This window comes from Sebastes umbrosus, chromosome 5 (assembly GCF_015220745.1).
Source record: "Sebastes umbrosus isolate fSebUmb1 chromosome 5, fSebUmb1.pri, whole genome shotgun sequence".
Classification (NCBI taxonomy): Eukaryota; Metazoa; Chordata; class Actinopteri; order Perciformes; family Sebastidae; genus Sebastes; species Sebastes umbrosus.
In genome coordinates, this window is record NC_051273.1 from 38,003,054 (window position 1) to 38,030,642 (window position 27,589).

The window sequence follows — 27,589 nt, forward strand, 5'->3', positions numbered from 1 at the left end:
CAAAACTCAAAACTAGAAAAACCTAAGGATTCCATCGGTACCAACCAGGTCATTCTAGCTTGTTGCCAAGGAGGTTAATAACATTGCAAACTTGGGCTAAATTTGGTGAGGATAAACTGTCATGGCCATTTCCAAAGGGGTCCCTTGACCTCTGACCTCCAGATCAGTGAATAGGGGTTCTATGGGTACCCACAAGTCTCCCCTTTACAGACATGCCCACTTTATGATAATCACATGCAGTTTGGGGCAAGTCATAGTCAAGTCAGCACACTGACACACTGACAGCTGTTGTTGCCTGTTGGGCTGCAGTTTGACATGTTGTGATTTGAGCATATTGTTTTATGCTAAATTAAGTACCTGTGAGGGTTTCTGAACAATATCTGTCATTGTTTTGTGTTGTTAATTGAGTTCCTATAATAAATATATACATACATTTGCATATAGTAAGTGTATTTTTCCACTCCCATGTTGATAAGAGGATTAAAGATTTGACAAATCTCCCTTTAAGGTTCATTTTGAGCGGATAAAAAATATGCAATTAATCACGATTAAATATTTGAATCGATTGACATCCCAAATATTTAGTGTACTGTTTAGCTGTAAAATGAGAAAGTTTGTGACCCAGCCGCCATGTTGAGATCAGTTGAGGAAATACCAAGCACCGCCCACCAGCTGGAGCAAACGTTCTCATTTTACAACTAAACAGTACACTACAAGATGATTCTGAAAACATGTGAGGAGAGAAATAGACATTATAGTAACACAATATTGATTCATATTTGATCAGCGCTGCCTAGTTTGACCACTTGGTTGGAGTTTGCGCCTCCATTGAATGAACAGCCAATAGGAACGCTCTCTCTCTTAAATGACCTGTGATTGGTCAAAGTCTCCCATTACAGGCTAGATGTTCTAAAGCCTGAAAACAGAGCCATGAGGAGGAGCAGAAGTCTAGTTTTCTCTCAGAACAATTGAATTACAATATGCTGAAAGGTTATTATGGAATTTTTGCACAATGATGATAAAAACATTCTGCCTACAGTCCCTTTAACGAATGACTGGATCCGTAACTTTTCCAGTAAGATTTGTAGATCCTTACTGAAACGCTGATATTTGTGCCTCTTTTATAACAAGATTCATCATTTATTGACTGGGGACACATTAGGAAACAAAGGACTGACAGATTGCTGTTGAAGACATTTAGCTGTTCACATTCTGAACTCTTATCACAGCAGCATTTTGTACGCTAATTTGGCGACTGCTGTCATCCACGACTTATAGCGCAGACGAGTTTTCAGAAAACCTGCTATTGGTTTTCATCTGTTCCCACAGCTCTATCCACACCTCAATTACGGCTGCGTTACCTACTGTACAGGGAGGCAGATTAAACAAACTAGTGAAGGCACGTCTCGGGGGGACATGTGGGTGTCAGTGGAATCACAAGCAGGGTAATCACTTCAGAGAGCCAGAGGGAAAGAGAAAGGGAGAGAGAGAGCGAGAGACAGAGACGGAGCATGCCGAGCCTGTTAGTGGCTTCAGATCACAGGCCATCTTCAGTGAGTGGATGAGAATGCCAAACATGTCCCACAGGGCTCCCACTTTAAATAGCGAGAAGGAAACCTCTCGGAAATCCTTTTCCTTTTGGCAGTCTGTGATCGCGAGGGCCCTCAGGAGCTATTTGTGCGCGACTGTGTGTACAGTGTGCACGGTTATACCCCAACACACACACACACACACACACACACACACACACACACACACACAATGGAGGAAAAAAAGCACCAGACATGCCACACATGTAGACAAGTATATACAAACACAGACACATGTTACATAGAGTGTATGCATACCCACAGACATGTCATGCCATGCTGCGTGCACACATCAGCAGCCCACACATGGATTCACATGATCATGTAACAAAGAGCAGCAAGCTGTTTACAGTTGGCCTCCAAACTACTGTTTGCTTTTATACTATATTACCCTCAATGTAAAGGACTAATTCATAGAAGAGTATAAAAACACAAGACTACATAATGAAACTGGCACGTCATTACTGTATGTGTGACATTAATTCATTACTTGATTAATTGTTTAGACTATAAAATGTCCATTATGATTTCCTACTATAGCCAAGTTGACACATTCAGACAGCTAGTTTTTTTTTAACCTACAGTCCAAAATATTAATATATGATATTCAGTTCACTGTAATAGAAGACAAAGGAAACCAGCTCAATTTCACAATGGAGAAACCAGTTCCTTTTTTTTTTTTGCCTTTTTCCTTAAAAACGTAAAGTGATTCTATTAAAATAGTTGAAGATGAATTATCTATCAATTAACTTAACGATTAAAACTAGGGTTAGTAATCTTAATAAACCAGCAAGAGTACACAAGATTTTAAAAATGATCCAACCGCATATAGCCTGCAGGACAGGACAGAGAAATCTCTCCTGAAGAGGGGCATGTATATTTCTTCTATAAAAGGGTCAGTGTAAAGATGAGGTGGAAGAACACGGTTTTTAAGCTTGTCTTTTGATTTTATTATTTTATTTCATTTTATTTATGCATTTCTTTTTCTTAAAATGTAACAATTTTATTGTATTTATTTATATATTTTTTCCAGAATGTTTTTGTTTTCTTGGCGATAGCTTTATAAGCCAGCTCTATATACAGGCAGACCCCTCTAGTTTCCGTGTTGGGTAGGAGTGTTTGTGTGTGTCGGGGGAGTGGGGGGGGGGGGGGGGGGGGGGGGGGGGAGTTAAGTCAGTTTGAAATAGAATATGTCATATTGTATGTCACCTTTGTATGACTGATGTGTATATTGTAAAAAAGAAATTGCAAGTCATAAAAAACACGATCCAACTGAAACCCCCATCCAATGGTGCTTACTGTTTTCCAGTGAAAGTAGCTATCAGCACTAGCTCCAAAAGTCCCTAAATCTAGCGAGGAAGTTGCCAAGTCGTCAACACTGACATTCGGCTGACTATCAATGGACATGAGGAAAACAAATATTGTATTATTTATTAAAGCAAATATTCACATTTAAGAATCTAAAACCAGAGAACCTTTGCTTAATCGGATCAATTGACTAATGGCTTAATCTACAAATCATTTCACCTCTATTGTCATTATCAATACGATTATATGACACAAAAAGGCAAAATACTCGCCTGCGGATATTATATGTCTAGGGCTTTTCTTGTGAAAGGTAAAAACAGAAGAAGTGGATAAACGTGATTAGTTAATGCCTTTATTCACGGTGCACAAGCTCAGAAAAATCAACCTTTTTCCGGAAAAACAGTATGGTGCTTTTTCGCCGCAAAATATTCGCGTTCTGTTTGAAAGTATTCATGTCAAAAACAGTATTACAGAACATAAACATTTTGACGTGTGAATTAATTGCACGAAAAAAACAAACAAAAAAAAACGTCCGCGGTATGTAAAGGCCTTTAGTCTGTCTTTTTTTTCAATTAAAGGAACAGTTTGTAACATTTCGGGGGATCTACTAGCAAAAATGGAATATAATATATGTTTTCATTAGTGTATCACCTGAAACGTCGTTTTCGTTAGCTTAGAATGAGTCCTTCATATCTACATAGGGAGGGGTCCTCTTCACAGAGTCCGCCATGCTACTAAAGTAGCCCAGAACAGACAAACTAAATACTGGCTCTAGAGAGAGCCTTTCATGATTTTACTTTACCTGAAGGCCACCGTAGTTCTCTGACACGCTTGTAAAACTGGGGTAACGTGAGTGAGCTGCAGAGTGCAAAACCGTGGTACCGCCAGCTGCCATCTGACTACTGTTGCTACTAAAGTAATGTTATTCTGGTAAGGATGGCCTCTGAGTGAGGCCAATGGCGTTACCACAATTTTATCCGATCCGGTATCGGTGCATCCCTAGTAGAAACATGGCGGAGTAACAAGGTGGACTCCATGAAGAGGACCCGTTCCCTATGTATCTACAAGGAAGGGCTCATTCTAAGCTAATGAAAACACGATTATTAGTGTCAGGTGATTGTACACTAATGGAAATATAGTTATGAATATCATATTCCATTTCTGCTAATAGATCCCTCTAAATGTTACACACTGTCCCTTTAAATCAATTTTATAATCAACTTAATGTTTTCAGACTAAAGTTATCCCACTTGAACTGAAAGAATTGAACAGTCTTCGAGTCCTTGTGTTTCATTAAATATACCTCAACACACTCGTCTCTAAAGCATCCTTCTTCTACTATAACGTCTTTCTTGTTGGGTGAGAAAATGATTCCACAAAGTGTAACAATGTAAAGCTCCTCAGTGCGTCGGTATCTTTTTCCTCTTAACAGTCTTACTGTATGATAATAGACACAAGTGCAGAGTCTTTTACAATGCTTCACATCAATAATTTCACACATCTGCGTCGGAAGTAAGCATTTTCAATTTTGCGACAATACTTCAATTGGCTTCTTGAATAATACAGGACAGCAACTGAAGCAACATCGTATTTACCCCTGTGGAGATGATCGCAAATACTTTCGAACTATTTCAGCTGGGCATAAAGGAATCATGAAAGGCCTCACCGCTCCCCAGCGTCCCTTTGCGTGGGGAATGGAACCAGAGCCTTAATATCAAAACTTCAAATAGTTCCTGTAGAACCAATGCAATGGTGACGGGGCGGGAGGGGGAGTTCATTTACACTTTACTCACTTTCTTTCCTTTCATTCCTTAACCCTCAGAAGTGTCTCTTCTCTGTTACATCGAAAGTCAAAAGAAGGACTGAAGAGAAAATCTTTTCTTCTTTTCTTTTCTTTTTTTTTTAAAGAAGCACATTCCCTGTGAGCTATAGAGTCTTAGAATGGTTAGACAATTTAATTGGATAAAAGGAAAAGATTAAAGAGGCCCTGACTCTGTTCCATAAATAATTGATTTCTAATGTATTTGTAGTGGCAGTGAGACGCTGTTGTTTGGGAATGGGGGATGTTGAGTGGCAGAACGCTTCAGATTTCCCTCAGTCTTTGCCTTCTTTGTTTTTTCATGCCGTGATATTGAAGCAGCATGAAAGGCAGAGAGGGAGCACACTTGCAGCTCAATTTGATCTTACATCGTCAGAAATCAAAGATCGTGCATGTAAAGAAGGATCGCAAGGAACTTTTTTTGTGGGAGACCAAACTTTTCACACTATGTTACTAAAGAATACAATTCTGCTGGTGCAACCCTTGCAAAGCCCAAAGGCAAAGCCGGCAACTGTAGCTCATATCCAAAACTAATAAAAGAACCACAAAATCCATTTTGGGACTTCAACTAAAGTTTTGTGCTTGGATTAAAATATCCGATAGATATGCTGGTAAAAACACAAAGACACATTCAACTGCTGCATATGTTTCAATATCAACAATGCTAAAAGGAATGCATTATAACTAGGGCTGTCAATCGATTCAAATAGTTAATCCCGATTAATCGCATGATTGTCCATGATTAGTTGCGAATAATCGTAAATTAATCACACATTTTATCAGTTCAAAATGTGCCTTAAAAGCAGGTTTGTCAAGTATTTAATCCTCTTATCAACATGGGAAGGGGCAAATAGGATGCTTCATGTAAATGTATGTATATACGTATTTATTATTGTAAATCAATTAACAACACAAAACCATGACAGATATTGTCCAGAAACCCTCACAGGTACTGCATTTAGCATCAAAATGTGTTCAAATCATAACATGGCAAACTGCAGCCCAACAGGCAACAACAGCCACCCTTTTGGTGCCCTAGGCGAAATTTGGATTTGGAGGCCCCCCCTGCCGGCTACCCATAGAACCCATTTTCATTCATATATCTGAGAGGTCAAGGCACCCCTTTGAAAATCGCCATGCCAGTTTTTCCCTCCCAAAATTTAGCATAAATTTAGAACGTTATTTTGCATCCTTGGCAACAAGCTAGTATGACATGGTTGGTATCGATGGATTCAACAGGTTTTATAGTTTCATATGATACCAGTATCTTCACTTTATCTTACAAACTGAGCCGCTACAACCTAAAAATCACAAGTTGCATTATTGTGTTAAAGAACTTAGTTTCATTAAAACTAATTTGCATCAATGCGTTATTATCGCGTTAACTTTGACAGCCCTAAAATAAATCCTGCTTTTGCATAAAGCAGCATATGTGCCCACTCCCATGTTAATTAAAGTATGAAATACTTGACAAATCTCCCTTTAAGGTTAATTTAGAACAGATAAAAAATGTGCGATTAATTTGCGATTAACTATGGACAAATCATTCGATTAATCGCAATTACTTAAAATATAACTAATAGAGATGTGGCTAAAACTAATTATCTTGCTCTAATGCACATTTTTATTAGGCTTCAAGTGTTTCCACCCACTAATGCAGCATTAATTTATTGTGACACGGTTAAAAAGGTGGGCCGAACAAAAAGGTACCAAGTTGCGATAACTCCTTCACACTTAATTAAAGACATAAACAATAGGTCAGCGAGTGGTTAACAGCAGAACAGAAGTCTGTCGAACACATTAGGAGTGTAACTGCCAGCTACTGAACTGCCAGAGGCCACGATTTGTGTGCCGTTTCATCTCTTTCTCCCTCTAGATTAATCTACTTTGTTGCTTCCGATTGCCCTCCATGCAGCCTGACAATGCTGTGGCCTTCAGTTGCCTTAGTATGACAAGAGAAATAGCTGTCATCACCGCATTTCAATCTCCCAATGCCTCTTTCCTAACCCGTGCCTTTAATCTCATTCCCAATGTCAGCAAATAGCAATCTGCAGAACTGCTGCGGCGATGGTGGAGGATGGAGGAGAGGCGAGCCTGTGCCACTAAGCATTACGGCTCGGCCTGTCAGGGCCCGCGGCGGCGGAGCGAGGGGGGCTGAGTGTAGGTTACATGTTTTAGAAGCAGGTTGGCGGGAGCGACATGGAGGGGTGCCAGGAAGAGCGAATGGGGTGAAAGAGAGAGAGAGGCAGGGAACAGGTGAGCGTGTGTGCAGCACAGTATTGTGGGCAAGCTGCGGGTTCAAAAGATGTCGGCGTGTTTATATGCTGTTCATCCGTGCGCACCCGCGTGCTTGCAACGATGTCTGCGTTTGCGTGCATGAGCATGCGGATGTCTACTCATTCCTGAGGTCAAACGCTCACTCACAAATGAAATCTAGCAACGTGAGTGCCCGGAAGCCGCAGCTGGGCTCGCACGGCAGCTGATCTTGCAAGCCTCAGTGGAGCTGTCTCAACGAAGCAGGATAGCAAGCGCCGAGCCTGGCGGGGGAAGCAGGGGAGGGGGAGGAGGGGAGGAAGAGGAGGGAAAAGGGGTGGGTGGGAGGGTGAGTGGTCACCTCACGTGAACTGCTGCCAAAAAGCGGGCTTCTGTCGCCGGGAAGAGAAGCCCCATGCTGGCACACTGCATCAGCTGAGAAACTAGAAAGCAGCATTGCGAGGTCAGCGGCAGTGCTGGGACGAGATAATGAGAGAACAGAAATGGCAAAGAGGACCCATAAACTATGCTAAAAAAAACGACTTCATGTTTTATAAAACTGCCCCCAATGCTCAAAACAGTAACAAATATAATGAAGTATTGAAAACGCAAACCAATTACAAGCAAGATGATGACATAGCATAAAAAAGATCTCATTCATAAAAGAACGGAATTATAGACAGTTTACAGAGAAACGCTGGAGGTTTTTGTATAATTTCTTCAAATTTGTAGATTTACAATCAAAGAAAGCAACATTATTTACATGATAAAAAGGGTCTTGGAAGTCAAATCCGCAGCCTCACTGACATACATACTGCGTTTCTCTTATAAAGGCAGCTATGACGGATCATCCGTGGCTATTGTGTTGTGTAATCTAGTCTTTTGCAGTCGTACGTTATAATCCACTGTAGGTGGTATAGTGATGCATGGGGATTTAGACTAGTTGCCATGTCACCAGACGGCCTCGTATGACGCCCCCCTGCCCCTGGGTGGTCGCTGACCTCCTTCCAGCAGCATTATGCTCTTGTGTCTCACAGGGACTGCTGCAACGTACATATACACACACAAAGTATAGCGCAGTGCAACAAAGAGGCAACACTAAATCCTCTGATAGTGAAAGAGGAAATAGGCTCTTCAAACTAAAGGTTATATGAGGAGATTACTGTGGGGGAAAAAACACTGGAGGCAGGTTCAAACAAAAATCCACTGTAATCATATTGTAGGTAAAGGACAACTATTCTATTGCTTTTTCTATCAGTGTCAAAGTGGAATTAAAGGTACAGTGTGTAGGATTTGGAGAATTTACTACTTTTCTAGCTTTTCTATCAGTGTAAATAGAATATATTTGGGTTTGGGATTGATGCTCAATCAAAACAAGCATTTTGAAGACTGGGCTCGTGGAAATTGTATTTTTCACTCACTGAATCAATTAACGGTAAAGTGTGTAGGATTTGGTGGCACCTAGTGGTGTGGTTGCAGATTGCAACCAACTGAGTACCCCTCCACTCACTCCTCCCTTTCCAAGTCTACGGTAACATGAGCTGCCAAAACCCTAATGCCGTTGGCCTCGCTCAGAGGCCATCCTTACCATAACAACACTACTTTGGGAGCAACGGAAGTCAGACGGCGGCTGGCTGTACCACGGTTTTGCACTCTGCGCATCACATTAGCTCAGTTTCACAAGTGTGTCGGAGAACTACGGTGGCCTTCAGGTAACGTAAAATTGCAAAAGTTTCTCTCTAGAGCCAGTGTCTGGTTTGTCTGTTCTGGGATACTGTAGAAACATGGCGGAGCAACATGGTGGACTCCGTGAAGAGGACCCGCTCCCTATGTAGATATGAAGGGCTCATTCTAAGCTAACGCAAACACAGTGATTCTTAGTTTCAGGTGATTATACACTAATGAAAACATAGTTACGAATATTATATTCCATTTCTGCTAATGGATCCCATCAAATGTTACACACTGTTCCTTTAAGTAGATATAATGTACAAAGTACAATGTATTAACTTATTGTATTTTAGTATTAAAATTTTATCAAATTCTCTTTTATTTTTTTTAGTTCAAAGGACCAGTGTATAGAATTTAGTGGCACTGAGTGGTGAGGTTGCATATTGCAAACAACTGAATACTCCTCTGCTCACTCCTCCCTTTCCAGGCGTGTTGGAGAACTACGGTGGCCTTCAGGTAATGTAAAAACACGAAACACGCATACATTCATCATTTCCTATGAATCCCTTGTGCATTGTAGGCAATTTGAATTCAGGGTGGGAATGTTGGACTCCTCCACTAGCAAAGAAAACTACTCTATAGAGAGGTCATTAAATAATGTAAATACACTGACTAGCTATTGCTGAAAAGATTCTAACTGTAAATAGGTTCAAAAACAGGGTTTGATTAAATGTAGGGCTGTCAAAGTTAATGTGATAATAACATGTTAACACAAATTTGTTTTAACGTCACTAATTTATTTAATGCATTAATGTAATTGATCTTTCGGAGGTTGTAGTGGGCTCATGTTTTAAAGCTGGAGTGAACATACTGGTATCAAATGAAACTAGAAAACCTTAGGAAACCATTTGTACCAACGAGCTTGTCGGGAAGGAGGTTAATAACGCTCAAAACGTATTCACATTTTTGGCAAGGAAAACTGTCATGGTAATTTTCACAGGGGTCCCTGTCTGACTTCCAGATCAGTGAATGTAAATGGGTTCTATGGGTACCCACGAGTCTCCCCTTTGCAGACATGCCCACTTTATGATAATCACATGCAGTTTGGGGCAAGTCATAGTCAAGTCAGCACACTGACACACTGACAGCTGTTGTTGCCTGTTGGGCTGCAGTTTGCCATGTTATGATGTGAGCATATTGTTTTATGCTAAATGCAGTACCTGTGAGGGTTTCTGGACAATATCTGTCATTGTTTTGTGTTGTTAATTAATTTCCAATAATAAATATATACATTTTCATAAAGCAAGCATAGTATGAAATACTTGACAAATCTCCCTTTAAGGTACATTTTCAACAGATAAAAAATGTGTGATTAACTACAGACAATTAAATATTTGAATCGATTGACAGCCCTAATTAAATGAAAATATGAAAGATTATAACTTTTTTTTTTACTCTTTAATGTGAAGTACTTTGAGCTGCATGGAAATGTCTTTACATTTAAATGTATTATCATATGGTACCTGCATGTTTACAGGAGCTTTGTTTTTTTTTCATATGCACACCAACAACATTAAAAATGAAACTGACTTAAAGGTACACCTTCATGCACTAAATAGAAACAGTTAGCTGTATTGGGGGAGACGGTTGGCCAAAGGCATTCGGAGACTGTGGAGGTGGAGCGTGGTGGGGAAGTGGGGTTGCGGGGGTGGGGTGGGGTGGGGTGGGGTGGGGGGGGGTGTCTTTGTAAACCAGCAGAAAGGTTTTACTCTGACACACATCCCACTTGTTATGACATGTAGAGGCACATCTAAAAGCAAACTCCTAAGAGGTTGCTGAGGGCGACCTCAGTAATATGCAAATGAATTCCACCAGAGTATCTTAGACAATGCACAAAGCTGTCTAAACTGGAAGCCTATTAATACATTAAGTTATGATGCTGTTAAAAAGAAACAGAGGCGGCTCCACAAAAGCACACTGTGTGAACCGAAACTTTTTTCTGACCCAATTACCTTAGTTGATCTGTTCTGACTCCTCTGGCCTGTACTGTTACTGGAGCTCCACTGCCATTTGTATCTCTTCCAAGATTCCTCATGAACATTTCATGCGAGGTGTCTTATAAATTATGAGGGCTTCTCCAGCTGACATTATGAGGGAAAATGGCAAAGCCTGCCTTTTCTTCTCCGGCTCTTATCATAAAACAAAGGCTGGCTCAAACCAGGAGGAAAGGCTTTGCAGACAGCTCAGAGTCCTGCGTGGAGTACAGTATGCCCAAATGAATCTCTCTGCTTATTTCCAGTGACTGTCTTTCTACCATCTGATAATAACATTACAAAAACATTTATGCCACTGTTCAAAAATAACATAAATATTGATTGAATATTAAACTTTTTTCTCAATTCTATACAGCGGAATACTGAAAGTCTGGGAATGCATGAAGGAATCCTCAACTTGTCATTTTTATATTAAAAAGAAGAAATAAAAACAGATTCTCTGCGGCAGAATGAACTACACTGCATAAGTATCATCATCACTAATTGTAAATAATGCAAAGCATCTCATCCTATCAATTATTCAGCTTTATGTCCCGGTTTTGCTTGACAGAAATGTAGTGATGACAAAATATTGTAAGTTCCTCTGATGCACAAATGCCAAGGCATCTGTACTGTGAGCTGAGTAGCTGTGTCTTATTAGATTTCCACAAACACAGTACACCTACGCGCCAACCTAAGTGGATTAAATATGACGGATGATGACATTTGGAGAAAAGGCTCTTTCAGATTACTCAAATCTAATCTGGAACTCTAAATCAGGACTAATCAGTTGCTTTGCAAAGAAGCTTCAATCACAGGAGGAATTTCTGGCTTGCAAACTGGGTTTCTCCCAAAGAAAAGCCGTTCCTTTTATAGTGAATCATTTTCAGGTTTTCTAAAGCTTGAGCAGTGCTCATGTTTGAGAGGCGGTTGTGCCACAAAATAAAAGTCTTCAATAGTGCAATTTACTGGACTGAAGTTGTTGTAAAAAGAGCGTGATAATGTGATAAAGTGTAACTACAGATGGACCTCCGTACTGAAAAGTTTCCTTGTGACATCACAGAGCCGGAGTGTAACGTTAATTCAATTCAATTAACCCCCCCTGGACCAATGAAAGCTCACTTTCAGATTAGAGGCTCATCAAAGACATTACTGACACCAATAAAACTTTTGCTATAGGAAGACAATGATCCAGTCCAATAGCGCGCTAGAGATCGCAGCCCCACTTTGATTAATCTTGTTAATTACTAGCCTTAGGGTTGCTGGCCCTCTTCCCCCTGTACCCCGCTAAAAAAGAACAGGCTTCTGTGCCATTAGATTCTTTGTAATTACAAAAGGCTCATGCTCTGGGACTGATTATCCCTCAGATATACAGTGAAGAACATGCCGGACTAATGTAACGTTACTGCGGCGGCCACGTATATGTGCATTATTCAGCGGGGGAGGACAGGGGCTCTGTGGGTTTGCAGAAGAGCATGTGCTTGAACTCCCTCCTAATGAGTCCCTGCAGTCACCTCAATCTTTTTAGGCTCATCCTCTTTCTATCTCTCAGTGAATTCAGCTGTCGCCTTGTTTAACCACATGATGACCCTCCTCACTCACCTCCCTTCCCCCTACCCTCCACTCCAGTAACAGCCAGCCGCTGTCAGCTTGGGACGCACACGCTATCCCTAACTTGTTCTGGCTACCTCAGCTCACATATGACCCATTTCTCAACTCCTGTGTCCTTGTTTCGCTAGCCTTCAGCCACTCAGCCTTATAGTTGGCAAACAGTGGCGACTGCATGCATGCATGGTATAGCAGAACGCAGAGTTCAAGCCAGGACTGCATCGCTGTACGCGTTCACCCAAAAAAATGAGGCCAACGAGGCTTTGAGGGCCGTTCCCTCTGTAAAATGACTACACTTTGCTTAAGCCAGCAGATCCATTTGACCTACGTCTAATGTGGACCAATTAAGGTCTTTACATCAGCGCGCACCAACGTGGAGCCGAATATCCCTTAATACCAGTTAAATACATGTCCCTGTAGCTATAATACACCTACACATGCTATCGTGGTGTGCTGTGTGATTATGAGCTGATATAAAGCCTGCTCCAGAGTCCTATTGAATGTATTGAGCGAGGTATCTAATGGGCATGGGAATTAATTCCAGGGCAAAGGGGATTAAAGGCTAGAGAAGAGAGCAGCAGAGGGATGGCACTCGCTGGCAACGGAGGTTACAGAGGGCGGAAAAATAGAAATGAAATATAGAATCCTTCTCTTTTCAATCCAATTTTGTGAAATAGTATTGAAATTGGCATTTTGTTTAATCCTGGTTATATATGTATATATATATATATATATATATATATATATATATAATTATTTTTTTAAATGAGAAAAAAATGAAGTATCAAGTGCTTCAGACAAAAAAATGGGAGAGAAATACTGTAAAAAATACCGCTGGACAATCAAACAAGATACCGAGTTTTATCAATATCAGGATGTTTCATCTGTCCAAAGCCTTTATCTCTCGTTCTCATTATACCCCGAGCAGCAGTCGTGCCTTATCCTTTGATCACATTGATATAGTTTTGAGTCTCTACCTTGAGGACTGCTAGACTGGTAGATACGCTGCTGTGTCTACACATGGAAATCCACAGATAAGAAGTACCAAGAACACTAGGCTAGCCTCGTCTGTATCACACACACCTGCACTGTACTCCATAGCCTCGAGACATTTTCCAAAACATTGTTCTTGCGATACAAAACTAACTTTGTGGGTCACTGGGTGGGCTAATCTAGGAAACCTTATGCCAGTGTTATTCTATTAACCCACTATCCCACATTGTTTTGTTCCTCTATGTAGCGTGGGGTTGGTTTTGTAGCTCTCCAGACTAATTGACGAGCCTGTTTGTTTCTTCTTTTAGTCTGGTGACTAATGAGATCATACTACCTGTGCTAATGTTTTCAGAACTGTTTCTGTAATGTATCAAAAATTATACTTGTGCGTGTGTTTGTGTGTGTGTGTGTGTGTGTGTGTGTGTGTGTGTGTGTGTGTGTGTGTGTGTGTATGTGTGTGTGTATATGTGTGTGTGTGTCTGCAAAGCTTTCCCCAGTAGTGTTATGAGAATCTATCAGTGACTCATGGGCTAATTTTAGTCACTTTGCTACTCTCACCTATGAATGCCACATCGTGATGTGACTGTTATTATGTCAAAGACGCTCACAGCAGAGGATATAGGACCACTTATAGCAGGATGACCTTATACTTTTGTAGGGTAGACCACAGGCTGCAGAAGCAGGGAAGCCAGGGGGGCCACCGGCTAGATAACTTTTTGGACTCAGATATAATACTTTTATGAGCAAAAGCCTGAATTGTATCTGTGTTTTATCTCAATACTTGACTTTTACACAAACGAGCCAAACAATATTGGTCACCATCACCCACTCTCTGTGACTGCTGTGTGCAATTTGACTTACCTATCACGTGCATAGTTTATTAACAACGTTGTTTCGGAACCATTGTTGTGTGTAGAGGGTGTTTGTAGGTGCTGCCCTGTCTGTAGTACTGAAACGGAGTGGAAGATCAATAGACAGAACATGGTTTCTTAGTTTGGTTTCTTAGCCTGCTTGCTTTTTAGTGTTTGTAAAGAGAGAGCGAGAGAGCGCTGAAAGTCACAAACAGCTGTTTCTACATGCCGCAAACAGCTGTGTCTATGTGGCGCAAACAGCTGTTTCTATGTGGCACAAACAGCAGTTTGTAGCGGGCAAATAGCTGTTCCTAGCACTGCAAACAGCTGTTTCTACATGCCGCAAACAGCTGTGTCTATGTGGCGCAAACAGCTGTTTCTATGTGGCGCAAACAGCAGTTTGTAGCGTGGCAAACAGCTGTTTCTAGCACTGCAAACAGCTGTTTCTACATGCCGCAAACAGGTGTTGCTAGGGCTGCAAACAACTGTTTCTACATCCACAAACAGCTGTTTCTAGCGTGCTGCCAACAACTGTTTCTAGCGACACAAAGCAAGGTTTAAGGCATGTAGAAACAGCTGTTTGCAGCATATAAAAACAGCTGTTTCTAGCCGCCGCAAACAACTTTTTTTAGCGCCGCAAATAGCTGTTTCTATGTGTCGCAAACAGCTGTTTCTAGCACCGCAAACAGCTGTTTCTACGTATCACAAACAGCTGTTCCTATGTGCTGCAAACAGCAGTTTCTAGCGCCGCAAACAGTTGTTTCTAGCAGGCTGTAAACAGCTGTTTTTATGTGCCGCAAAAAGCTGTTTCTACATGCCGCAAACAGGTATTTCTAGCGCTGCAAACAGCTGTTTCTAGTGGGCCACAAACAGCTGTTTCTAGCGGGCCACAAACAGCTGTTGCAAGCCGCCGCAAAAAGTTTTTTCTAGTGCCGCAAACAGCTGTTTCTATGTGCCGCAAACAGCTGTTTCTAAGTGTTGCAAACAGCTATTTCTAGCGGGCCACAAACAGCGGTTTCTAGAGTGCCTCAAACAGCTGTTTCTAGTGCTGCAAACAGCTGTTTCTACGCACCTCCCCTTGCTGATTTGACAGAGAATTGTTCATAAATTAGAAATAAAAAGAGCTCTGATAGTGCTATGTTCTTATGTGAGTGCTGATAAACATTGATGAAACAGTAGCCTTATGCTGTTGTTGTTATTTAGCTTTGCTGAGGCTATTGCATTGTTCTTCAGAAGCGTTCTGCGGTCCATGTGGTAGACTTTGAGCCTGCTCTGAAGCCAATCATCAGGGTATGACATGGGAAGCACCCCCAGATAAACACAGAGCAGACGCACATGACTACAGCATGTGACACATAACAGGCACAAGGAAAATGGTCCTACCACAACGTGGAAATAGGAAAGTAGAGCAGGAGGAGGCTGAGAAATCAATTAGTAACATGTAACAAGCAGCAGGCCATTATGAGTGAGTGAGAGCTTGTTAGATCATAAAGACCACCACGCTCTCTTCATGAATGTGATTACAGTTGTGGTATATGTGACGTCAGTGCTCTGCCAGGACTGTTGCAGTGCTTCATCATGCATGTATTCACTTCAGAAAAAGATACTGTAGGCTATATAATTAACAACAGTGGTTCTGGTAGTTTTTTATGTGTTAACTTCACTAAGCAGACATTTTGTACAGGATATATGGTAAAAACAAATTATGTATTTCACAACTGTTAGTTAACTAATAGGTGTGAAGAACTAGCTGTCCTGCCCCATTGCCTTCTTACATAGTTCTTAAAACAATAAGCTAAAAGTTAGTAGCATTAAAGGTACTCAATACGGAATTCAGAGCATTTCCATTGCCTCCACACGGCAGTCAACATGACGACAGCTTATCCTGCGGCTCGGAGCTAACAGTGCTAACAGCGCTAACAGTGCTAACAAGGACAACACTGCTGACAGAGCTAACAGTGTTAACCTGGGAGGGAACCCGAGGGTGGGCGCTACGCTTCCATCGCCACGCCGTCAGTTGGTACTATTAGCATTGAAGGTGCTCAATACGAAATTCAGAGCATGTATTACCTCCACACAGCCCTCAACATGGCGATAGCTGAGCTAACAGCCCTAACAGTGCAAACAATGGCAACACTGCTGACAGAGCTAACAGTTTTAACCTGGGGGGAGTGGTGTATGGGCGCTACGGTTCCGTGACGAAACCGTCTGTTGGGATGGCGTTATCAGCTATAACCACCGTATGAGCGCAGTGCAGAACGGCAGCCATGAGCTAGCCAGAGGGCGCGCTCACATGCTCTAAAATGCACTCAAAAGGCACACATGGCCTGCCCGGCTATATCAACAAAGCACAGAGAAGCTCTGATTACAACACACACAGAGGGAGACTGACTTCATTCTCTGATCAGGTAGACATTACTCCTCTATATCTTTACACAGCAAATGTATTCGCTGCTATATTAATGCTCTGAGTATAGAACACCGTTAACAATGGTTCTGTTCTATTTAAGTGTCACAGTAAGTCCTGACAGTGTGACACAATAACAGGACCCTTAAGCCAAAGTAGCTACATGGAATTCAGCAATCATTACCAGCCGCGGAAGCGTGGGGTTGGTATGATGTGCGTCATCATAGCAAAATGTGGTCCTAGAGACACCTAATGCAGCGGGAACTACCACAGTGGCATGTCAAAAAGGCTAATGCTAACCAAGTGTGTGTGAGATGAGCCATCATTCTTACCAAAATATTCCTCAGATGGTGGGTTGTCCATGTCAAACAGCATCTTCTTGGTCAGGCGCTCCAGCTCATCCTCAGGGTGGGCCATGGGAGCACTGCCCTGAGAACCGGAGAAAGGAACATAGTTGTGATTCACAAAGCCGACCGAGGTAATGAAGAACATTTCAGCTGTTTCTTGCATTTTATTTCCACCTCACTGATGAATGTCACCTTTGACAAATACTGCTTTAAATGCAGAGGAAAGAGTGCAAGAATATATTGCTTAACGAAATACGTCCAGGTTCAACTTAAAGATTCACAAAAATAACGGACTTCAATAAATCAGGATGAGGCACTCTCTCAAGGTCAAACAAAACACATTCAGTGTAATTAAAATGCAGTGGATGGTTTTCAGTCTGCCTTCCCCCTCTGAGATATCTGACCCTGGCTCAGGCCCCAGTGGTGTGCAGCCCAGAAGGTTGTGCATATCCTTCTGTGCAATACAAGCATGTGGAAAAAGCTGTGACCCTGACTAATCCTTGTATTTGGGAAAATAATGATAAGAGAAGGAAAAGAGGAGGCAAACATTAGAGAGAAGCGACTTTTTAAGTCGTGTACATTTGGGTGATAGGTCAGGAGAGTCGTACACTGAGCACAAAAGACTTCAGGTGTGAGCTGTGTTGAGGCCTAATCTCTAAGAGATTTCAGAAGGATGACATAACTCTCTGAAGATGCCACTTCCTTCCTTTCCTTGTGAGCATGCCCTCCCTCTTATCATGCAGTCTCTGACATCTGCCTGCTGTGTGTCTGTATGGGGCTGACGTGTTGCGCCTGACATTTTCTGCCAATCATCCCATCCCCCAGCCCCCGGATCACGGCGCAATCCCGTCACAGGTGTGTGTCCTTTGCAGACACCCCGGAGGCCTGAACTTGACTCTTTTCGTGCTGAGCGGCTGAGCTTTTTCTGAAATCAGTGACACTCAGATGACCTTCCCTAGATCTGGGGCCAGCCGGATCTTTACAGTAGATTTGATTTTCAATATTGTAACACGGGCCGAGATCTGGGCTGACCTTTGAGGTGTTCCTAATTGTGACACCTGGGAGCCCGGTGAATGTTAGCGACCGGTTTGGTTTTGTACTAATTTGTCCGTGGTTTACTGTGTCATATAAAGGAATCAGATTTGTCAATAGGAGATTGAGTGAAGAAATGTTTTTGTATTCAGAATGAAAGAGTAATTACAGGTCGTGTCTTCTGGTTTTATTGATGACTAAATTTGTATGCACGTATTTTTCATTAATTTGACTCATTGTAGGTGTCAGTCAAGGTTTCAAGATTAGAAATAAAGTCGGTGTAATTTCAACAATACATTAAAGCTGCAGTAGGTAACTTTGAACAAATATGATAAAAAAGGTATTTTTATAAAACTGTCACTATATCCTGACAGTAGTGCATGAGACAGATAATCGGTGACATAAATCGTGTTCCTCTGTCCTCCTTGTGCTCCTAATGACATTTGCGCCCCGAAAAAACAACAACCAATCAGAGCAAAGCAGTCTCTAAGACAGCTGTCAATCACTGCCCACAAAACTCACCATCTCCGATCAAACTGTGAATCTAGGCAGTGCTGACCACATATGAATCAAGATTCTGTTACTGTAATGCCTATTTTGTTTTCAGAAACATATTTTAGTGAACTGTTTAGCTGTAAAATGAGAAAGTTTGCTCCAGCCGCTGGGCGGTAACACTTTATAATAATCATCATTTATAAATGGTAAATTGATAGTTAATTAAACCTAGTTAATAGTTATTTTACTGTTAACAATTTTTTTTTATTATAATTAATAATGTTTATTTACTATTAGTAATTTAATAATTTCTGTTATTCTATCATTAGTTTGTGTAGTATGAAGTAATTACTTTATAAAGTCTATAATAGCTGATAAGAGACAATTACAATTACATTCTGTTTACATTAGTAAACTATTTAATAAGAGTTCATTGTTGCGCACAGTATTACATTTTATATACTATGTTACGTTTTTGTTAATGATTACCAAATGATCTGTAAACCTTTAAGAGATTTTTGTAAAACATCTATTAAACTTTACATAGATAGATGGACCATAAACCAATTATTATCCATTGACAAAGTATTAAATATCTATATAAATAATGTTTGTAGATGTTTTACAAAGTATTTATGAACCATTTAACAAGGTATTATAATCATCAGTTGCAGCTTTATAATAGCAAACCAAATAATGTTTATGATGGTTTAAAAACCAATTATTAACCATTAACAAAGTCTTACAAATATCTATCTATGTAATGTTTATATATGTTTTACAAACAATTTCTTAAAGGTTTACAACTAATTTCTTAATCATTAACAGACACTTCTATATACTGAATATATATATAGTATATAAAACGTTATAATGTGTGCAGCAATAAACTATTCAAATAACATAAATTATAACATTACTAATAATTAGTAAACATTATTAATTATCATTTAGTTGCTTGTGAACGGTAAAATAACACATTTTAATTAACTATCATTTTACCATTAGTGAATGATGGTTATTATCAGGTGTTACCAAAGATGTTTCTGAAAACATTTGAGGCGAGAAATAGGCATTACAGTAACAGAAACTTGATTCCAATTTGATCAGCGCTGCATAGTTTGACCGTTTAGTCGGAGTTAACGAGTTTTGTGAGCAGAGTTTGACAGCTGCTTGGTTCTGATTGGCTGTTTTCACTCGGGCACGGTGGAATCTTGCAAATATCATTAGGCGCACTGGGAGGAGACAGAGGAAGCGTTTTTTTCACAGATTATCTGTCTCTTGCACTGTTAGGATATAGAGTGCTCCAGGGATGAGGTATCTTTGTGGGCCAACCAGGAAGTCAGCATCGCCCTGGTTCCCTCAACAAAAAGCCAATGGGATTGTTCCATTGGATTTTAGATTATTGCAGAAAATAAGCTCTGTGGCAAACAAACATTTATGACACTTAAAAGTTTTGTTTGGCAAGATAATCTTCACTGATGAACACACCTTATGATTTTTGAAGCGTGAATGCAATCGCCAGAAGTAAAAAGCTAACGTAAGGCTATAAAGGAACTCCACCACGGTCGCATGAGCGCGTGTATACACAACGAGGCTGTAACGGCAAACAAGTCGGCATGATGACGTCTAGTAGTCTCATTTAGCCACTTGTTAGCAACCGCCATTTTTTAGACACATAAAGGCTTCAACATTCCTTTCAGCTTGTGTTAACCACAGACCTTATTTCAGGCATCTAACTAAAAACCCATTCAAAAAAACCATTGACCTCCAGGCGAGGGAGCCGGAGGAGCTAAAATGCTAACTCATTTCCAGGTTTTAGGACTCATTCCTGTAGCACTCTATAGTGACCGTTATATAAAAATACATCTTTATCATATTTGCTCAAAGTTACTGACTGCAGCTTTAAAGGTGGTAATGCAAATGTACAGTAGGTTTGGTGTGAGCATTCAATGGTCTACTGAGTTTATTTCAGAGACGGTGAGAAATGCTGAGCTCTGATTACCGTCCACTATGTATCAAGGAGCGTCTAGAACTTTATGATGCATGACTTCAGCTCGGCCCGGCTCAGGATGCAGCGGACTGATAATGGAAGCCCAAACAGTAGGCCTCATTAACTCGGAGGGATTGACACGTTCGACGTGCAAATCTCTCTGCTCTCGAGAGAGCAGCTGGGCCTGAGCTCTTGGATTCCTTGGCACCTCGCGCCTCCTCAGCCACTCGACCATAAACGGCCAGGATCACATCATGGCGGATTAGGAAGAGATGAAAGGAGCATTCCTCAGTGGTTGGATATTCCTCTATTGTCGCCTCAAATTACATGGCCTTTTTTATTTAATAATACACAATGGTCCACGGAGATGTACGTGGAGGGGGTTGAATTCTAATACAACTACCTGCACAAAAGAATAGATAATAAATCTGTGCGCTATTCGTAGACCTAAAAGAAGTGCTCTTGTTGTCAACAATCTGCTCATTATGCCTGTGTTGTTACATTGAGACAGTGAAGAGGACGATTTAACCCTGTTAATCTTAGCTCCACATCAAAAGCACATTGGAGAGGGAACGAAATGCTGCTATTACCAGAAACAGACTTTTGAGTTTAAGCTTCATTTATAGCTTATCCACTCTTTGACACCCTGCAGCAATGCACTGCAAGAGAGTTTAAAGCACCTTGTTAGGGAGTCTTTTGTGACAGCACGGAATAATTTTTCACTTGAATAAGAGAAAGAAATTGCTTCCCTGCATGCTTTATGATTGCTTCGCAGTTCCTGTTCGGCTTTTCAGACGCAACAATAGAAACCATACAGCAGCTATACGTGCCGCAGACATGATTTTTCAGTTACGTCTGGCTCGGTTCAGTAAATTGTTTGCCTACGCCCTCAGGACACCCAGACGCACTTTCATTGAAGTTAGTGCTTAAATTCAGTGGCGACTGGGTTAACAGCTGCACCTATTTTCCACTGTTTTCCCAGCACGTTCAGGCTTATAGTTTCAGGTCATCTGCCATCTGCTTTTTTAATGGCAAAAAACCTATCAGCTGTAATACCCCTGGAAGACCTCCTCCCTCTCGATGGACCATCAAATGCCACTTGACAAACCGGTGTTAAATGCCAGACCTCTTAATATCAAAAACAACAATAGCATCTGTAAGCGAGCACTGTTGCCTGCTACCTGATGCAGCATGACAGTGAAAGGTGAAAGCAGAGTCTGGGAGCTGATCACTGCCCCACTGCCACATCTATGAATAAAGCTGTGTGCGCCACCCACTGTGGAATTGGCATTGTGTCAGAACTGATTAAGTGAGGAGTGGAGTTTGGAAGGGGGGGCTCAGTACGTGCTCTCACCTGATACCCTGACAGCATCGTGTCCCACTAAGAACCAAACCTCAGGCTCTGTCTCTCCTGCTCCTACTGCAGTGATAGAGAGTGAATGGGAGAGACAACTGTTCTCAGGGCATCTGATTTACACCTGAGTTAGTGGAGGTGGAACAAAGGAAAGGAAGTGAACAGGAAGCTGGAACTATTTACATACAGTCACCTGCTATGGTCTAGAACTGACAGATCTGTAGGATAAATCCTCACAGAGCACGAAACAGGTCGACTCTATTCAAATTTAGGCTGATCTACACAGTTCGTAACTATCTCCACAAAAAATAATGCACTGAAATTTGTATTTATTCCACAAAATCAATTCTTATGTAATCCACGTAATTGTGAGCCAGGAAGTGTAAAGGGCGACGAACGCCGTGTATAGAAAGAAGGCTGGGTCACGCGTCATATCTTTGGGGGTATAACACATGCGCAGTAAAATCTGGTCTGCCTGAAATTGAGCCAATCGCAACGTACGACCGCAGCTTCAGTTACACTGCGCATGTGTTATACCCCATACCCCGAGACCCATGTTCATTCATATTTGATCAGCGCCGCCTAGTTTGACTGTTTGATCGGAGTTTGAGAGTGATTGACAGCTGCTCAGAGACGGCAAGGCTCCAGCTCGGCTCTGATTGCTTGTTTTCCTCCGGTCTGTGAAATCTTGCAGATGCCATTAGGAGCACCAGAGGACACCGGAGGACACAGAAGAACATGATTTTTTTTCAGATTACCTGTCTCATGCCCTAATGTCAGTATATAGTAACCGTTTTATAAAAATAACTTTTATTAATCAGATTTACTCCATTTCTACCCCCTGCTGCTTTAAGTTACTTCCTAAGTTATTTACGATTGTACTTGACTTGGGGCGGCTGTGGCTCAGAGGTAGAGAGGTTCGTCCACCAATTGGGTTTGATCCCTAGCTCCTCCAGTCCACACCCAAGGCTGATCCATCGGTGTGTGAATGAGCATTTAGATCAGATCCTGATGGGCAGGTTGGCTCCTTGCACGGCAGCCTCTGCCATCAGTGTATGAATGTGTGTGTGAATGGGTGAATGTTGACATGTAGTGTAAAGTGGTCGAAAGACTAGAAAGGTGCTATATACATGCAAGTCCATTTGACCATAAAAGGAAATAAAAAGAAGTAAAACAAACGTTGAGAAATGTATAGCAGGCTGTGTGAACCGTAGAGGGCTATGACATGTTCCAGTCAGTAGCACCCCACGGAGGTTGACGGCGCGTCTCTTAGAATCTACAAAAAAAGGCCCAAACTGTTTTGAAATATAGAAAGACATGCACTATAGCTGCAGCATCGTTATAGTATAGATTTCCTTAGACAAGTAGAAGGAGGAGAATTCAAATTTCAGTTGAACTTTTGAGGAATCATGAGCTGCAGCCTCATATTTAGGCCAGCACTTTTTGTGCACAGTTCAAAAGCAACGTGCGGAGACAATGAGATTGAGAGCCACTACATAAACGCTACAGTAGCACTACCCACTGAGCTGAACGCGATAACCAGAAGGGGAAAAGTACAGACGCCGGCTGTGGAGAGAGAGCCATATGAAAGACAGCTGCTCAACAACACTAATCTGTGTCTCTAAACCTGCAGCCATCTATCAGCTGTGTACAAACCCAATACTGCACCTTAAACCAAAAGCAATTGTCTCACCTTTTACAATAGCTCAACATTTCCTGCACCATCAGCACGAACTAAAGAAAGACATAATCACTCACAGACATATTTATCCACAGATTAAATGATGATGGACTTCACAATGCAAAATGCTCCTTAGTGTCAACGCAGCTGCGGCTTTAACTCGGAAGCTTTTAAAAGAGAAGCTTTAGTCAGCTCTCAATCTGACATCCTGGCTTTTTGTCTCTAAATCACAATGGTGTTATTGGAAATGGACACAGAGCCTTTGAAAGAGAAATGGCTTATTATTAAAATAATAGTAATACTAACAACAACAGCAAATGGACTAGTGTATTAGCTAGGGTTCATGAGGGATTGAATTTTTATATTGGATTGGAATATCTAAAAAAAGCATTTGTTGCCGCAACACTAAACGAGTGATTATAGCAGCTTAGGCGACTCTGTTTTCCCGAAACAATGGAAGGATTGCTGGATCAGTCACACTATCCTTCCACTGAGTTATACTGTGTGTTTGTGTGTGTGTGTGTGTTTTGAGGAGAGGGGGGGATACAGTATGTCGTGTGTCTGGAATCAAACATATGGGTTAAACACTTAAAGATGCTTTTTTTAAATGTGTGTATGAAGAGGCATCAATTTATAGTGGACGGCTTTATTTGATTCCATACTGCAGAGATGCATTTTAAAAAGCAAAGATTGTTTGTGACACAGCGGCACTCCTCAATAGAAACCTCGGAGTGCACCTCATTACTGTGATTCAGTCTTTCAACGCTGACCAGACAGAGGCAGGAGTTGTATTCATGGTAACACAAAAGGACAGCTCTCCTTTGATTACACAGGTGATGTGGAGATGCCGCTGTCAGCAGCGCGAGGACGCGGCAGGTATTCCACTTCAAATCAAAGTGGTTTGTCTGGACAAAAAAAATTATATTTGAGTGGGGCTGTTGCGATGAAGGAATTTCCCCTGCGGTGATAATGATTGGCTCAACAAAATATGCGATATGTGGAATTATTGCCGTCATTTTTTTGCAAATTACTTAATTAATTCTGATTTTAATGCTATATAAAAACTAGGGCTGTCAATCGATTCAAATATTTAATCAAGATTAATCGCATCATTGTCCATGATTAATTGCAAATTAATCACACATTTTTTATCTGTTCAAAATATACCTTAAAGCGAGATTTGTCAAGTATTTAATCCTCTTATCAACATGGGAGTGGACAAATATGCTGCTTTATGCAAATGTATGTATATATTTATAAATAAAAATCAACTAACAACACAAAACAATGACAGATATTGTCCAGAAACCCTCACAGATACTGCATTAAGCATAAAACAATATGCTCAAATCATAACATGGCAAACTGCAGCCCAACAGGCAACAACAGCTGTCAGTGTGTCAGTGTGCTGACTTGACTATGACTTGCCCCAAACTGCATGTGATTATCATAAAGTGGGCATGTCTGTAAAGGGGAGACTCGTGGGTACTCATAGAACCCATTTACATTCACTGATCTGGAGGTCAGAAGTCAAGGGACCCCTTTGAAAATGGCAATGCCAGTTTTTCCTCGCCATAATTTAGCGTTAAAATGTAACAAATAAATACAGAGATCAAATTTGACTGAATTCTATTAAAATAATAAATCGTACACTGGCAACTTGGTAAAAAATCTCCCAAATTAACAGGAATTACAATTCCAGTGTGAACCTTTTTAATGCAGCAACAATTTGGTCAAAACTTAAAAATGACAGTATATAATGTAAATCATATACAAACAAAGAATTGAATTGAATAGATCGGCCCCATTGTCACGATACTCGATCCAGCTATCTGAGTCGGTATCAGCCTGATATCCGATCTGGTATCGATATCGGTGCATCCCTAGACAAAAAAAAAGACCAAATGTGCAGCTCTAGGCGCAGAAGACGCTCAGCACCTCATCACACTGCTGCCGTTTCTAGCAAAGAATTCACAAAAGAAAAAAGGTGAAGATAGCGGTTGTGGCAGTTGCTTGCCATCCCCTGCGGTTGGCTCATCAATAGCACGGTATTGAAATATTACGGTTATTGCAGCATCCCTATACTTGAGGGAAAGTTGCTTTGTCATTTTCTTTCTGGCAGCTGCATGTTTAATTGAAGAATTTGTTAAGTCTGCGAGAGGGATCACATGTTAGTGGCCTTATGTAATCCAGCTGATGAATTTGCCGCTTGCGATGTTAAACAGGTTATGAGTAATCTGCAATGCATTATGAGAAGAAGCATCGCAGCGCTGCAAATTAAGCTCAGGGCCACCTTCTGAGGAGGCACAGATAAAAGTATACATTCTCTCCAAACAAAATAGGTCATGCTGTTTCAGCTCCAATTAAATGCCACGGAAAAAAATAACAGTCAACCGTTAGAGCAGCTGTGTACAGAGCAGCCGACGATAATTAAAAATTAACCAATTCCATAATTGACATTTTCCGCAGCCATTCAAATCTTTGCTGTAAACTGAATTCACATAAAAAGGGGGATGAATTTCAGAGTGTTCGCCGAAACCTAATGTATGTAGAGGGGCCTTTCAATGTTTGCAAGATTGTGCGTGTGTAAAAACTAGGTCATCTGTTGGGAACTGACACATCCCCCTGCAAACAGATATTTGAAAATCTGAGAGTGTGGAGAGGGGAGCCACAAGCAATCTGAAAAAAACAACAACAACAACAAATGACTGCACAAATCGTTGGGATGGAGATAAAACTTACTTGGCGTCTCTTTGTATACCATTACAATCCCAAGAATGTACACCAGATTACACAGGATGCAGGTCTTGCTGGTTTTGGGTGTGAGCTCAAAGTGTTTCCTCATGTGGTAGCAAGGTTCTATATTTAAACACATGCGGTGGACATAATGAAGATTCATACAGATTATGTCTGCAAATCGATGTATTGGCAACCTGCACTTCCCTTTTGTAACACACAGAATTGTCCATCTCCTGTGTAATTTTGCCTCCTACCAAACCATGATATATCCTTTTCCTCTCCACCTATACAGTGACGTGGTTTATCTGAATGACACCCTTTTGACCAGACGCTACCACTGAAATGATGGAGCCAACAATACTTCCATGATGAGAAAAAGAAATGTTTAGAAAGTGCACACGTTTCATGGAGTCTGAGCCAGGGGCAGAGAAGAGTTTGTGGACAGAGGAGAATGTTAAGAGGGCAGAGAGGAATCTGGTTTCAGCAAAAACAGAGAAAACTTGTTTATGTGTGAGACAAGTGGGACACAGAGAGGTGTTGCAACTGACAGGAGACCATGTCCAGAAGGAGCCAGCAGGGGCCACTGTTTATGCAGGTGGTGTCGGCTGCCTGGTGACTGACTGAACCAACAAAACCACATATACCTTCACGTTGGTTGGACTTAGTGGGTAAATTGTTCAGATCAATACATCACAGTCAAACAGTGTCACTCAGTTCACCAGTGCTTTTTTCATCAACCAAAATGAAATGAATTATTTACAAAACTTTTTTTAACACTATCAAAAAAAGATGTTCAAATACTTCAAAATCTACAATCTCAACACCGTCCCAATACAGCTACTACATAAAGGAATGTGTTGTTTTGTTTGTTCGTTTCTTTATTTACACATATACAAATTAAAAAAGATACAATCAGGGTCTGAAATCAACGTTTTTCACTCCACTGTGGCAGGCATGTATTTTTCTGTCTGCCACTCAGAAATCTTATATGCCTTTTTTTTAAGGTTATTTTTGGAGCATTTCAAGCTTTTATTGACAGGACAGTGTACAGTCTAGAAAGGGGGGCACTTTTGAAATCTATGCGCTAAATGAAGGAATAACATTTTAGATCTGATGTCGTTCAATGTTCGATATGGTTTGAATAAACAAAAACATATACATGGTAAATTACAGAGTTCGAATTACTGTACACCGCAGTTTCCGGGGGGGCCTAATGTTTTGGGGCTGGGAGGGTATTGTACACAGTACTCTACTGTACTTTGCTATTGTCATCTATAGTTATTTGGTTATAGCATAAAGACAGAATTCAAATGATTATGATTATTTAAATATTTGCTTTGATTAAAAAAAAATATTGGTATTAGTATTTTTAATGATGTATTCTAAACTGCTTAGAGCTAGTGTTAGGAAGTTAAA

At 40.9% G+C, this 27,589-nt stretch overlaps 1 protein-coding gene across 8 annotated transcripts in view; it reads right to left on the minus strand.

Annotated features, from left to right (window-relative positions):
- LOC119488874 (LIM domain containing preferred translocation partner in lipoma) overlaps positions 1-27,589 on the minus strand; it is a 234,748-nt gene that overhangs the window by 49,027 nt on the left and 158,132 nt on the right. For all 8 annotated transcript variants that reach the window (XM_037770845.1, XM_037770844.1, XM_037770850.1 and 5 more), the window contains one exon: positions 16,865-16,961. In XM_037770845.1, the coding sequence (XP_037626773.1) occupies positions 16,865-16,961 (97 nt within the window). The remainder of the gene's footprint in view (positions 1-16,864; positions 16,962-27,589) is intronic.